The following is a 14414-nucleotide window of genomic DNA, read 5'->3' on the forward strand; positions in this document are numbered from 1 at the left end:
GGCTGCTCTCTCCTGCTGCTCCATCAGCTTGGTTTGTGTGTGGCACTCCAACGCTTTTAGTTGTGCTTAAAAAAGGGGGGAGGGTGTTTTTCCCCTTTATAAATGCATTGTGCATTATTTTATTTAAATTGTGACCCCCACAGGCCCACCCCCATTTCATTTAGAACGTTCTGTTGGGAGCAACTACTTAAAGGGCAGCGCACCAGTCGGAGGTGTGAAACATGATAGGGATTTAACAGGTTGATGGTAGCAGTATTTATTACAAAATAATTTTAAATCATCATTTCAATACAGATTTTCCCATATAAATCAGTACAAAGTGATTTTTGTCCATTCTGCGTTGATGCCAACATACAGTAAATGATTAAATTGATCAGCGACATTTTATATTATTTTTGTAAAAGGAAATTTCAAACACAGAATAATTTAAATAGTGAAATTACTCACCCCTTGAAGACGACTGATGATGCCATTTAGATTGTTAGGGAGGGTCTGGTCATGTTCATGCTTATCGTTAGGGGTTACACTTTGGCTGAATGCCAATTGTCTGCTTGGTAACATGAGAACAAGGATACCTTAACCGGTTTACGAGAATTAAAAAATAAATTAATTAAAAAGGACAACTACTCACCAATTAGAAATGCCACATATCATGGAGTTGGCTATCAAAATTGTAGGTCTTCTTACTAAATTAATCAGCGATTTTATGTTAGCAACTGCTTGTCAAAACTATTTCATGTATGCAATGTAACTGACAGTAACAGATTGTATTTTATGTTTTACATGTATGCAATAAATTGATTGAATGATTTTCCTGTTCCAGCCTTTAAGAATTATGTTAGTAGCAACACTTTATTAGTGTTAGTAACATGTCCCAAAAAAACACTAAAGGCTAAAACGGATTGCTAATACAGGTTTAATCAATGAAAAGTAGTTTAAAAAAAAAAAAAAAAAAAAAAAAGGCTATCTACCAATCCAACCCACAAAGCCTTCATGAGGTAAATGAGGTCTTCAGGAGCGGTCAAGCTTCTCAAGAGCATCTTTTATGAGTAGGAGAGTAGGAGGGAGGTGCAGGGTGGGGCCGCGCGGTTTGGAAGCATATTAGCTGTCCGAGTCCGTGTCATGGCGTTGCCCGCGGCATTGTGCGGCACCGTCAGGGGCCGTCTTGCGGCCCGAGGGGTTACGCCGGACAGGGGACCCCCCGTCAGAGGAGTCTGTGTCATGGCGCTGCTGCCGATGACGGGGGCGGGGAGACTGTCGCTCTGCTTTTGGTCCCCCCCTTGAATGGCTGTCATGGGTTCTGGCTCCACTCTGACTGTGGTATGATGGATTAGGATGGTGGTGGTCCTTTCGCGGCCTGAAGAGCAACAGACAGCAAATAATCACATTCAGGCTTCTCATCCTCTCTTAATGCAAAAAAAAATGCAACTTCCAATTGTTAAGTGGACGTCGACATTTTGTAAGAATAAACATTCAGTAGTTTTTGCTCCACAGTGTTGCCCGTTTCGATATTAATGGTTGAATTACTGCATTATATCTATAGTGGCAGCTTTTTAAAATGAAAAACAAAAGTAAGAATTGGTGGAAGACGTAAAAATGTTTCAGTTATTGTGAAACTCATGATTAGTGAATGATCACGTTTCAATGCCATTGACGTCAAGTTTGACATCTAATTCACTTTAACTGGAAGGGCCATCAACGTCAATGTCAGGCCATGGGTTAAATAGACTCAGCAAAAATTCAAGTGTTTAGAATATCACATATGAAATCATCAAAATTATTTTAAAGAGTAAAATAAAAATGGAAATGTCCATGTATTTAATCTGTACAATGAACTGAACTTCTGAAATAACTTTATCATGATATTCTTATTCCATTTTAACCAATCAATAAGTTATTTTAAATATAATTTCAACAATGTATGTGTATTAATAAAATGCATTCTCTGTAAAAATTAGATTATAGCCATTCCATATATTTTTTAAATTGAATGGCATAGTGTAAAATATATAAATTATCAACAATAAATACGTGAACCATCTGCAGTTGGGTAATACCGGTTTTGCTCTTTTCATAATGTCTGATTGATTACAGGCTCAAACTCGCAGACATAGATAGGCTTAGCACTGCGTAGTTTCAGGTGACATTAATGACATCTCAGCGCCCTCTAGTGAAGCTATTCTATTAATCTCAAATGAAGATGATTTTTAGAGTAACAAACACAAATACAGGCAAGCAGTGAACACGACTACATCACCAGGCGTGCAAACTGCATAAGCTGTCCAAAAACGTGTCCACTCTTAAACCAACCTTTTTCTTTCGTCATCTGAATCTGAGGAGGATGAGTCACTTCTTTTCCTCTTACTTTTCTTCTTCTTCTTCTTCTCCTTTTTGCTCTTCTTTTCTTTCTTTTTCTTCTTGCTCTCCTGACTAAAATGGTAAACGATCACACAAAAGTAGTCAAGACCCTGACTTGGAAGTAAAAAGGCAAGTGCACAAAATAATGAGATCAGATGCTAATACTGTAAATTGAAATTGTCTTTGCAACACACATTCTGTTTGCACGCGTGAAATGATTGCTTTCTCACCATTGCTCTACTACTTCTTTTTCTGCACTCTCTGATGACTTTGCTGTCAAGGTTTCGGGGCGATTTGCAGTCTTATGGTGCTGAAAGTACAATAAAGTAAATGTTTTATTTTTTGCATGTTTCAAACTGCATATAAAACATGACAAATAAAAAGCCACTCCCTAATTACAAATGTCTGTCTTGAAACTTTCTCGAAATTGAACCTAACCTCCAAGCTGCAACAAAATCATGTGACATCATGTGACACTTCATTACATCTTCTGAGAATTCAGCTCAATGAGCAAAGATTGATTGTCAGTTTAGCTTTTTCTTTGGCTTGGAATTTCTCCCCCTTCCTCCAAGTTATGAGCAAAGAGTTTTTAGACATCATTTCCTATGACAAAAAAAAATGAAATTTGAAATCAATCAGTCACAAAACAGATTGTGTTCAACTTTGGAGGTTCCAGTGTACAGGTATATCAAAAACCTCTGGGTTTCTGTGTGCATTTTTACTGTAAAAACTGGCAGGCCCATTTTAACAGCCTCTTTTTCCTTCTGGGAGAGGACCACTTTCCGTGAGCTGGCACTGCAAATGGAAACATGAACACACTTGTTAGTAATCAGACTTGAGAGGTGAGCACAGCACTTGACTCCAGTAAGCGTCTTGTTGAAGTTGAATGTCAAGAGGAATGATTTTAATCCCACACAAATAGAACTGAGAAGCATCTAGAGAGTGTCGTGCCAAATGGTAAGCAAATTAAAAAAAATCTTTTTCAGTAAGCAGTAGCGAAATTAGCACACAGTTAAAATGATTGTACCAGATTTACATAACAGCATTAAAAATATTTCATACTTAAAAGTTTTAAAAAATCATCATCATCACCTGGAGCTCCCTAAGCCTGAGATGCGATCCACATTCCTTTCTTCACCGTCATCTTCTTCTCTCCTACAAATATCTGCCAAGTCCTGGGAGATAGAAGCCGTTACGATTATTTGATTTCTTCAAAATGGGGTAAAAAAAAAAAAAGTGGAATACAGTACCTCTTTGGTCAGTCCCGTGGGTTGTCTCTTTATAACCTTATGTCCTCTAACAATGACAATGACAATCATTATTATACATTACACTTTTGACCTTATACAGGCTGATGGCCTATCATGTCACCACTCGGGTTGTTGTTGTTCTTGTGAACACTAACTTTTAAGTCCAAACTCCTCTGTGAACTGTCTTCGAATGTATTAGCTATGGTGGCATGGGCTTGTATCTATCGGTCATCGGAGCCTGATTTTTTTGTTTGTATTTTGTATTAGGGCCGATTAATTAATTGGGGAATTATATTTAAGCCTTAGCCAGTAGAGGGTAGCCTTCTGTTGGGTAGGGAATTTCTTAGTGAGGGCATGCTTGCACAGCATATGGATTTATTGGTACCTGAGTTGCCTATAGTTAATGAGTTAGACAGTGGCCTTCAGCGTGTAGCAGCACATATGTAATTGTTTTTTCCACAAAATACAAAATTCAAACTATACTTACAGGGCAGCCATCAATGCGTCATGTTCGGCGGCCTTCACAGCTGCAAGCTCTTCTTCTTTGGTCCGGGCACGTCCAGTTTTGTCTTTGGCGTACCATGTTAGGTCTTTGCCTTTTTGCCATCGACCCACTGGAGCCATTAGAGAATTACCTGTGAGAAAATACACAAATAAAAGACTATGGAAAACTATTTTGCCATAGGAGAGTTTAAGAGGTTATCCAATTTGACTTCTGAAAATTTGAATAATTTACTATGTATATTTTGTTCAGCTACGCAAATGATGCACGTATAATGATGATCAGAAGAACTGAATTATTAAATATTAGAAGGAACAATTCTGTGTAGGTTATCCTTACGGCAAGAATATCAGCTTTGAGACCATCCAGAGGGAGGTCTCAGAAACTTGCTTGCTTTGTACTTGTTGTTCTTGGTGAGGACACTAACTAAATTTGCTATGACTTCATTACTCATGGATAATCACAATGAATTTGGTAGGTATATTCTAGGGATGTGTATACGCGTCAATCCTCAGAGCTAGTTTTTTGTCTCAGGGATTATGAAATTCATTAATTGCAGACTTATGTTGTCCTCTAACTTCCGAGTCAGCAAGTTGAGAGCACGTTCAGTTATGATTTTCATGTATCTGAGCTGATCAGACGTTGAGAGAACGAGTCCGGCATTCATACTTATTTTGGACTTGTTTTTTTTAAACTGGCCAAAACTGTACACTGAGTAAAAGCTTTGATATTTTGTCTAACTTGATGTGGCATTTTGTCGGGTGGGGTTACTGAGCTGGAAGTAAAGCGAAATGAGTAACTTGGGTCAGAAAAGGTTGAGCACTTTTGTAGATAACTTCTTGTGTAAGTAGAACATCTCATCAATACAGTGAATGCCCTTTAAAAAACGGATTGGTTAAATATGACAAAATTCTAATCCAGTTTATATTACACCCACTTTTGGATCTTTAAAATATTTACGATTATCCTGAAATAATTGGGATACAATCCAAAGATAGTGGTAAATTCTACTTAAACGCAGTGGCCTTCCACAAAGCCCAGCATGTTGACATATAGTTGAAGGGGGGCTCAAATAGCGCAGCGGCTACGTGGGTTCAACTCGGCGTGAGCGATGAATTAGATAAGCAAATACACCGGACCGAAAACGACACAACAGCAACCAAGTCAGGAAACGGTGTGATGAAGGACACAGCAGTGGACGGTACGGGAGTGCAGCACGGTAAATTAACGTATTAATTTATTGTACTTGCGTTTGCGAGCTCGGGCACGCTTGAAGTTAGCATTGCTTTGCACAATTACCCAGATAATTTTCTCGGTGTTTGTCAACCTTGACGTCATCCCAGTTGAACTGATCCTGGCCTCCTCGGGATCCTCCTGCCCTCGACGAACCGAACATTTTCGGCTATTTCTGAAAAGCGAATGCGTTTAAATGTAGCAACTTAGCTTTAGCCACGCGCAGCGGCCTCCGTTGTTCAAACATCCGGGGACTTGCCTGACTACTCCCCCTGGGTTATCGGCGCGATTTTACCTACAGTTGGAAGTTGGATTTAAATAAAATCTTATAACTTGTTGAATACTTATATGAACAGTTATTAACCTCGAGTGGTAACGTTACGTGACTGGAAAAGACAGGCGTCACCCGACCGCCTCCTTAGCTAACTACTAGTTTGTGTTTACAACATGTAGTGCAAAGCACAAATACTGTACTTGGAAACTTAATGCAAAAGCTCGGAGATGACTGAAGAGTTACATTAAAATGTGGCAGTGTTCGTTGCTCAAATTGTCTACAAACATTCCGTCGCACATGGACCGAGCTTGTTTATCCACTTAGTCGCGTAGTGATGACGTAGGCAGGAAAACCCCAACACCGAATGTGTCTCGGAACCCAGCCCGAGGACGAGCAAAACCATCGGGGACGTCCTCAGAAGAAGTGACGTGCAAGTAGCCCCCGATGTATAAGAGATTTTTCGCCAGGCTTTACTCAGGTAAGAATAATTAAGACGTTTATATATTCCTCGTCTGAGGCGGTGTGGCAACGGTTGCCATCGTGATGATGCGAGCCCAAAATATTCTATTTACCTCGTTTTATAATTTCTTGCGGTCCACGCAGTGTTTCACATTTGATATTTCTTATAAGTCACATGGTATGCATCGGTTTATAAGACTGCTTGTTCCGATGAGTGCAATATAATTGTCAGCTGATACTTGTAATAAAAGTGTTATTGCTTATGATACTGGAATTAAATGGGTCATAATCGAGACAGCACACGTACTGGATCAGGGCAGTAGTTTGAAATGCTTAGCAACCAAACCGTAGCTCCTAAAAATACATTGTTCTTGGGCTAACAAAATGTATGACAACATTTTTTAGATTAATTTTTCTGTTGGCCAAGAAAGGCAATTAAATGACTAGTACTCTATGTACACATTGTGACATTGTGTTTGTATTAGATGTGAAATAACTACTCACCAACCGTTGCTAATATAGCTCATATGATTTGCTTCCAATGAGAATCAGCCGGAGTTGATCAAGTAATTTCCTGTCAGGCCGCACTTGGTATGAATTCTCAGTGATGGACTAATCCGTGGGTCAGTCAGAGGTTATAGTTTTTTTTTTTGTAATAAAATAAATAGGTTATATTCTGGTAATGCACTCTTACTTTTGGTGTTAATACTTTAAAGGTTGTCACTTACCTCAAAGTTTTCAAGCCAACAAATGACAAGAGCACGCTCCTGTCATTTGAAATAAACTTAACCAAACATGCTTATTAAAACCCCTTTATGAACGAATTATGATTATCTACATGAAAAATATTTTCTGAACTGTATTTATAACTGTTGGCATGATCAGAAATCATCACCTAGTGACCGCTGTAGTGACTACTGTCCCAGAAAGGATTACGCTTTTGGGGCATTCGTGGAAATTTTTGGCTAAAGCACATTGTTTTCCACTGGTGTCGATCCACATGACATAATTTATTCAGTGTTTTGTTTTGTTGCGTAATCTTGCACTGTAGGGACAAACCAGCATGATGCCAGGGCCCTCATGTCGCTAAATAGATGACTTGATCAAAAAAGGTTGATCAGTGTACGGTTTAGGACTATTTAAAAGGCCCTGTGGTTAAATGAATTTATGACTAAATATATACAAGGATCATCAATGTGGGAGGGGAAAAAGGAAGTCACTGGCCCTTTAAGAGCAGAGAGAACAGAGAAGTGCTCTTGTCATTTGCACCTGCAAACACAACCAGGATGTATTAGGATCGCCAGGAGACCCAGGGGCTAGTAAATGCTGCATGCTTTTTTCCCTGAAAATGCAGTGCCTCTAGGAATTTTATACATGTCAGCTGTCATGTGGACGGCCAGCTTTTAGCATTAATTGAAGGCCTGTTTGACATTTGATGTAAGTACTGTGACCTGTGTGTCATCCTTTTTTTTATTGCACTCGGGGTTTTAAAACCTTAGAGATAATGTGAAGCTTACTTCTTGATTACTGTGGTTAAATTTTTTATGTCGGAATGCAGTACTAGCACTGGCATGTCAACATGGCCCTGCCCTGCCCTGCCCTGCCCCGTCCTGTCCATCCGGCTCTGCTCACTTTACTACTCCCCAAGCTTGGAGCTGTGAGCGCCGGGGGAAGGCACGGAGGTAAAAAAAAAGCTTGGTCATGGGTCAGTATAGCAAATGGAACGTATTACAGGGTAGCGTAGGCAAGGTTGCGCGGAGTGGGATGTCATACTGTATATTAGTGGGCATCTCCTTTTCTGCTTTCACAAGCAAAAAAGGGTCTTTGTAATTAGAGTAATTGGTCTCCTGGGTACTGTGTTGTTTGCCCTTCTTGAAGTAAAACTCTCATTAGGTTAGCCTGGAAATTATATGACGTTGTCAGTATAACGTACAAATCGGCCTCCTAAATTCCAGTTGTTACCCGTTTGTTAAGCACTTTTTAACTTTTCTATTTATCAGCTATGGCTGGTCCCAGGCCCGTGGTGCTGAGCGGCCCATCCGGGGCTGGCAAAAGCACTCTGCTCAAGAAGCTCTTGAAGGAATACAGTGGTGTCTTTGGCTTCAGCGTCTCACGTGAGTTTTTTTTTTTTTTTTTTTTGATTATTATTTTAAATTCCTGCCGTTGGAATTTAGACTTTTAAAGCCCACATGACCCCAGCAAAGGTCAACGGAGACTACATTGTTTACCTGTTCTGTCTGTTCATTAATTCCAGTGAAAAGAAATAGAAAGATTCAATAAAAGACTCACACACTTGGTGTAATAATTGGCAGCATCAGAGTATATTGATTCCAGATACATTGCAAATACAGATACAGAATATATTGGCTGATAGTCAAGATAAAGGAAGTATCAGTGCTGTCCCTCAACCAGTGCACAACCTATATTAAGTGGTACCTCGACATACGATCATTTCGACATCTGACGTAAAATTTCACTTGTTATTTGTCTCGAAATATGATGACATGGTCGAAATACAACGATTTACAACAGCCTCGCAGTTTGTTTTCCCGCAAGACGGATGGAAGGCGGATTTTCTCATGAGAGAAATCAACATGGGTCTCAAGAAGGTTAGTGCAGGTGGTGAAAAAGGAAAAACGTGTTGCTTAGCATTGAAATTAAGATGGAAATGATAGTAAAATATGAGCGTGGTGTGTGCGTCTGTGAACTGGCTCGACAATATGGCCGGAATATGTCTACGATGTCAACGGTCCTCCTCTGACTTCCGTTCATCAGTCTTTATAAGGTGACAATTATTATTGTAACATCAGCAAGGAAGTCTCCAGCTTCGCCAGGTTTTTAATCATTTATTTCAGAAAATGTGCAACACAACATGGCTAAAGTCCGCCATAGCTGACGCCAACAACAACATGAAAAGAGAAAGAAACTCTTAGCACCCCTCTCACTCTGTCATCAGTGACACAGCGCGTTCAGAAACAGCATGCAAAAAACAACCACCATATTAGAATCTGATTCTTTCAATAGTAAAAATAATTATTATATTCTTACTATTATTACGATATGTATTCATAATGTATTTGTTTTGATATGTGTAGTTGCTATTTGTAATTGTACCAGCAGTAGTTATTTAGGATTTACCGTAGGTTTTTGGGCTGTGAAACGAATTAATCGAATTATAATGTATTCTTATGGGAAAATCCTGCTCGCCATACAACCATTTCGACTTACAAACCAGGTCCTGGAACAAATTAAATTCATATGTAGAGGTACCACTGTACTCCAAAGGTATGGTTATTTAGCATCCTGTCACACGATACTGGTGAGGTGATGTCTCCTGCTGGTGCCTTTGACGTCAGTTCATTTTTCTTCATACTTCTGCGTCTGAAGTTGTAACTGTTGACTCTATTGTGCTGCTGTCATTAGCGATTTATAGGTGTAAGTGTTTCAGTTGACGTTTGGTATAGAGAAACCCAGCCGTATTTTTGTTTAACTGTCGTGGCCTGTCTACATATTTTAAGCAAGACTTATGATGACAAAGAAAGCAGACATTAATTGACTTCCCCAAGGTTTTCAGACTGCAGACTCGCTGTTGACTTATGCGAATAGATTTATAAGCAAGTGTCATCAAACAATTAATACTGGTTATTAGATTATCAAGCAATGTATAATCAGTGTTAACATAGTACGTTTGTTATTATACACAGTGGGGCAAATAAGTATTTAGTCAACCGCTAATTGTGCAAGTTCTCCCACTTGAAAATATTAGAGAGGCCTGTAATTGTCAACATGGGTAAACCTCAACCATGAGAGACAGAATGTGGTGGAAAAAAAGCCAGAAAATCACATTGTTTGATTTTTAAATAATTTATTTGCAAATCATGGTGGAAAATAAGTATTTGGTCAATACCAAAAGTTCATCTCAATACTGTTTTATGTACCCTTTGTTGGCAATAACTGAGGCCAAACGTTTTCTGTAACTCTTCACAAGCTTTTCACACACTGTTGCTGATATTTTGGCCCATTCCTCCATGCAGATCTCCTCTAGAGCAGTGATGTTTTGGGGCTGTCGTTGGGCAACACGGACTTTCAACTCACTCCACAGATTTTCTTTGGGGTTGAGATCTGGAGACTGGCTACGCCACTCCAGGACCTTGAAATGCTTCTTACGAAGCCACTCTTTTGTTGCCCTGGCTATGTGTTTGGGATCATTGTCATGCTGAAAGACCCAGCCACATCTCATCTTCAATGCCCTTGCTGATGGAAGGACATTTTCACTCAAAATCTCTCGATACATGGCCCCATTCTTTCTTTCCTTTACACAGATCAGTCGTCCTGGTGCCTTTGCAGAAAAACAGCCCCAAAGCATGATGTTTCCACCCCCATGCTTCACAGTGGGTATGGTGCAATTGAGTATTCTTTCCCCTCCAAACACGACAACCTGTGTTTTTACCAAAAAGTTCTATTTTGGTTTCATCTGACCATAACACATTCCCCAAGTCCTTTTCTGGATCATCCAAATGCTCTCTAGCGAACCGCAGACGGGCCTGGGCGTGTACTGGCTTTAGCAGGGGGACACGTCTGGCAGTGCAGGATTTGAATCCCTGGCGGCGCATTGTGCTACTGATAGTAGCCTTTGTTACTGTGGTCCCAGCTCTCTGTAGGTCATTCACTAGGTCCCCCCGTGTGGTTCTTGGATTTTTGCTCACCGTTCTTGTTATCATTTTGACGCCACGGGGTGAGATCTTGCATGGAGCCCCAGATCAAGGGAGATTATCAGTGGTCTTGTATGTCTTCCATTTTGTAATAATTTCTCCCACAGTTGATTTCTTTACACCAAGCAAAGAGTGAAGAGTTACAGAAAACGTTTGGCCTCAGTTATTGCCAACAAAGGGTACATAACAAAGTAGGGCTGCAGCTATCGACTATTTTAGTAATCGAGTATTCGACTGAAAATTCTATCAATTAATCGAGTAATCGAACATTTTTTTTAGGTAAGGAGCAATTATAAATATACATGAGAAAACAAGACATTTCATCTAATATTGAACCATTTTCAGTCAATCAGTGTCTTTATTTTCGATTGTTGAACACAGAAACAATTGCATCTCAGAAGTGACTAGAAAAAAAAACTTTTTTACTGTTTTCACTCAAAAACCTCTAGATCTTATTAAAACAAAATCTTATTTCTTACCTAAAAATTTAATTACGCTTGATAACACAATAGGGCTGCTGCTATCGATTATTTTAGTAGTCAATTAATCAATGAACTAGTTAGTTCGAATAATCAAGTAATCGGATGAAAAAAATTAAAATACCTCAGCTGGGCCTCAAACGGTATTAAAAAAATAAAATAAAATAAGGCTCTACATATGTACAACAAAAGAACAATTGGCTAACTTACATAGCAAAAGTCCACTAGCTTAAATGCTATAAAATACCAACTTTTTTTTTTTTGTACAATGCTCTCAACAAATAGTTCCAACACATATACCTTCGAACTAAATTACGAATGCATTAAAAAACATTAGCTCAAACAAAAACCTGGCTTATGTTGGTCTTAACAGGGAGCAGCTGGATTTGGCCACGTAAAATGAGGCGACTAGAGGGCAGTGTATCCACCCAAATCAATGAAACTAAATGCAAACACTTCTAAAAACAAACCATTACAACGCCACTATAATTAAACGAATACTCGAAGCAGCAAAATTTTATTCGAATATGTTTTTCTAATCGAATCCTCGAGTTAATAGATTAATCGTTGCAGCACTATAACAAAGTATTGAGATGAACTTTTGGTATTGACAAAATAATTATTTTCCATCATAATTTGCAAATAAATTCTTTAAAAATCAAACAATGTGATGTTTCTTTTTTTTCCCCCCACATTCTGTCTCTCATGGTTGAGGTTTACCCATGCTGACAATTACAGGCCTCTCTAATCTTTTCAAGTAGGAGAACTTGCACAATTGGTGGTTGACTAAATACTTATTTGCCCCACTGTACGTGCATGTAGTAAGGTTAAAGACTTAATTTTATTTAATCCCTGCACCGCTTTAGAACGTGATGTTTTTATCAATGAAGTTATGTTGTAGTGACAAGGAAGACACAATTGACCCCTTCCCTGCCCCCTGCTCCCTTAGATACAACAAGAAATCCACGACCTGGAGAAGAAAATGGCAAAGGTACATCTTTTCATTTTCCTCTCTTTGGTACGCATGACATTATCATCATGTAACCTCCGTGTCATGATTGTCTTTCAGATTATCACTACGTCACAAGGGAAGCCATGCAATTTGCCATCGATAAGGGCGACTTCATCGAGAGTGCCGAGTTTTCTGGGAACATGTACGGAACAAGCAAAGCTGCCGTGCAGGCTGTCAGGGCCCGAAACCTCATTTGCATACTCGACATAGACATGCAAGGGGTAAAGAATATCAAGAAGACTGACCTCAATCCCATTTACATCTCCATCCAGCCTCCATCTTTGGATGTCCTGGTGAGACGCTACATTGCTGTGTATGTAAATTGGATCACGCCATAGTCCATCATTTGCCTGCGCTACCGCAATAGAAAAGTCAAAATTTAGAGTAAAGATTTGAATCAAAACCACGTCTTCCATTCTTATAATACAATTAAATCAGATTGACCTAAACATTCTAAAACAAAGGGAAAGTAAAAAATTAAAAGCACAAATACTTTGAAGAAAATATTTTTTAAAAATCGTTTGTCTGCTTTCAGGAAGCCCGTCTAAGAGACAGAAAAACAGAATCAGAAGAGAACCTGCAAAGGCGCTTGCGGGCTGCGAAGGTTGACATTGAGTTTAGTAAGTCATTTTGTTGATTTGTTCCATTTAACAAATTGCATACGTGGCATAATGACCGTTTTAAACATTTTTTCCCACCTGACATTGGACAAAATTAACAAGTGTGTTCCTACTGCTCTTATAGTGTGCTGTATACTCAAGATGACAAAGCACACTACACACATAATCATGTGTCCTCATCCAAACCTTCAAGTTCCTCTCATCTTTACAATACGTGTACCCTGTCAAAGATAAAAACCACCAGAACCCAAAAAAGACGTAAACGTGTTTGTCATCCTATGCAGGTAAAGAACCCAACATGTTTGACGTCATCATCGTCAATGACAACTTGGAAGATGCTTACGGGCACTTAAGAGATGCGCTTCTTGAGGTGAGCTGAAATTAGATTTGGGTGACAGTCATGCTCCCACTCAATGTTGTTTCCATATGTTGCATAATTAGCACACAAGCACAATCTTTAATTTTGTGGTTAAATTAGCGGGTGGCAAGAAAGTGAAAATACACTTTAGTAGAGGTTTAATGAGGTTATGACTATTCATATTTTGCTGAATTTTCCCAATAAAAAATCATTTCAAAGTTAAAACCAAAAAAATCTATTGAGCCTAATTTTTCTGACAGTACTACTGTGTTAATATCATCCTTTAGGAAATCAACACAGTCAGGAAAATCAACATTTCGTCGTAGGAGACGGAACATCATACCGCCAATCACTCCTATCCAAACCGTGACCTCGTCATGAACATTCCATCCAAAAAAGGTGGCCTGGAAAAACTCAGCCGTCCCCCAGCATATTTGTCCAAATATGTAGGTTTACATGTGGTGTTTATACATAGTTATTAGAACATGTTTAAGACTAAGAGAGCTAAAAAAATATATATATATTATTTACATTTGTATTGGGAAAAAAGCTGCTCTCATTTTGTCAACTTGCTCTGCGACTGGTACCGTATGCAGTCATCAAGTTTTCGCCACGGAGAATGTAACTGATTTCATTCCTACGCAATGACTAAACTGGTCTTTCAAGTTTAGTTTTCTCCTGGTGTTATTGTGCTTTCGTGCGATTAATCAGTGTGTAATGTTGTGATTTCAGCTTCACTGATGGAAACAAAAACAAAAAACACATCCATTATATTGAATTCATAGTGGAACATGAAACTTACGTAATGGAAAGCATATATTCCAATTCAAGCTTTTTTTTTTTTTTTTTACTTTGTGCTAACTGCTTTGCTCAAAAGACATGTTATATTAGGATAAAATCCCATGTCATAAGCAAAATATGTACTGTATGACAATAAAAAAAAAAATAATAAAAAAAAAGATCATGTCTGGTGTTTTGGGGATGTGTGAGGGGGCAGAACCCCACGCTGCTGTTTGCCCTCAAGCCAGCCGAGAGGCATTTTCTCAGTTTGCATGCTGGAAAAAGTGGGCCTCCTCCTGGGTTCTAGACCTGTATGTCATCTCCGGACACCTGCCTGACAGCAATGATCTCTGTCATTGAAACACTATTTGAGTTAA

At 39.0% G+C, this 14414-nt stretch overlaps 2 protein-coding genes across 7 annotated transcripts; one reads left to right on the plus strand and one right to left on the minus strand.

The window, feature by feature from the left end:
* Positions 1 to 260: 260 nt before the first annotated feature.
* On the minus strand, positions 261 to 5987 carry c14h1orf35 (chromosome 14 C1orf35 homolog). Of its 5 annotated transcripts, XM_057856721.1 has the most exons (10): positions 5708 to 5957; positions 5603 to 5638; positions 5410 to 5518; positions 4096 to 4243; positions 3609 to 3654; positions 3451 to 3533; positions 3081 to 3153; positions 2589 to 2668; positions 2311 to 2430; positions 263 to 1357 (listed from the first exon to the last, which is right to left on the minus strand). In XM_057856721.1, the coding sequence occupies exons 3-10, from the start codon at positions 5504 to 5506 to the stop codon at positions 1102 to 1104; spliced, it is 903 nt and encodes a 300-aa protein (XP_057712704.1). In that variant the 5' UTR covers positions 5507 to 5518; positions 5603 to 5638; positions 5708 to 5957; the 3' UTR covers positions 263 to 1101. The 5 variants fall into 5 exon arrangements, with proteins under 5 accessions (XP_057712705.1, XP_057712706.1, XP_057712704.1 ...); XM_057856720.1 differs by having other exon boundaries at positions 264 to 1357; positions 5410 to 5638; positions 5708 to 5956; XM_057856722.1 differs by lacking the exons at positions 5410 to 5518; positions 5603 to 5638 and having other exon boundaries at positions 261 to 1357; positions 5861 to 5987.
* On the plus strand, positions 5769 to 14197 carry guk1a (guanylate kinase 1a). Of its 2 annotated transcripts, XM_057856725.1 has the most exons (8): positions 7334 to 7513; positions 7635 to 7758; positions 8077 to 8190; positions 12217 to 12258; positions 12337 to 12572; positions 12815 to 12899; positions 13184 to 13269; positions 13545 to 14197. In XM_057856725.1, exons 2-8 carry the CDS (start codon positions 7656 to 7658, stop codon positions 13581 to 13583), a joined length of 705 nt encoding a protein of 234 aa, XP_057712708.1. In that variant the 5' UTR covers positions 7334 to 7513; positions 7635 to 7655; the 3' UTR covers positions 13584 to 14197. The 2 variants fall into 2 exon arrangements, with proteins under 2 accessions (XP_057712709.1, XP_057712708.1); XM_057856726.1 differs by lacking the exons at positions 7334 to 7513; positions 7635 to 7758 and adding an exon at positions 5769 to 6095 and having other exon boundaries at positions 13545 to 14196.
* Positions 14198 to 14414: the final 217 nt, after the last annotated feature.

The sequence above is a fragment of the Corythoichthys intestinalis genome, chromosome 14 (assembly GCF_030265065.1).
Source record: "Corythoichthys intestinalis isolate RoL2023-P3 chromosome 14, ASM3026506v1, whole genome shotgun sequence".
Lineage (NCBI taxonomy): Eukaryota > Metazoa > Chordata > Actinopteri > Syngnathiformes > Syngnathidae > Corythoichthys > Corythoichthys intestinalis.

What these genes read in the sequence shown, in the direction of transcription:
- c14h1orf35 (XM_057856721.1), bottom strand. Translation starts at nt 5,506, where the DNA reads ATGTTCGGTTCGTCGAGGGCAGGAGGATCCCGAGGAGGCCAGGATCAG. An exon ending in ACACCGAGAAAATTATCTGG is followed by an intron (nt 4,244 to 5,409) that starts GTAATTGTGCAA and finishes ATTTTCTCACAG; the next exon opens with GTAATTCTCTAATGGCTCCA. An exon ending in TCAGGCTTAGGGAGCTCCAG is followed by an intron (nt 3,154 to 3,450) that starts GTGATGATGATG and finishes TTCCATTTGCAG; the next exon opens with TGCCAGCTCACGGAAAGTGG.
- guk1a (XM_057856725.1), top strand. Translation starts at nt 7,656, where the DNA reads ATGGCCCTGCCCTGCCCTGCCCTGCCCCGTCCTGTCCATCCGGCTCTG. An exon ending in GAAGGTTGACATTGAGTTTA is followed by an intron (nt 12,900 to 13,183) that starts GTAAGTCATTTT and finishes CATCCTATGCAG; the next exon opens with GTAAAGAACCCAACATGTTT. An exon ending in TAAGAGATGCGCTTCTTGAG is followed by an intron (nt 13,270 to 13,544) that starts GTGAGCTGAAAT and finishes ATCATCCTTTAG; the next exon opens with GAAATCAACACAGTCAGGAA.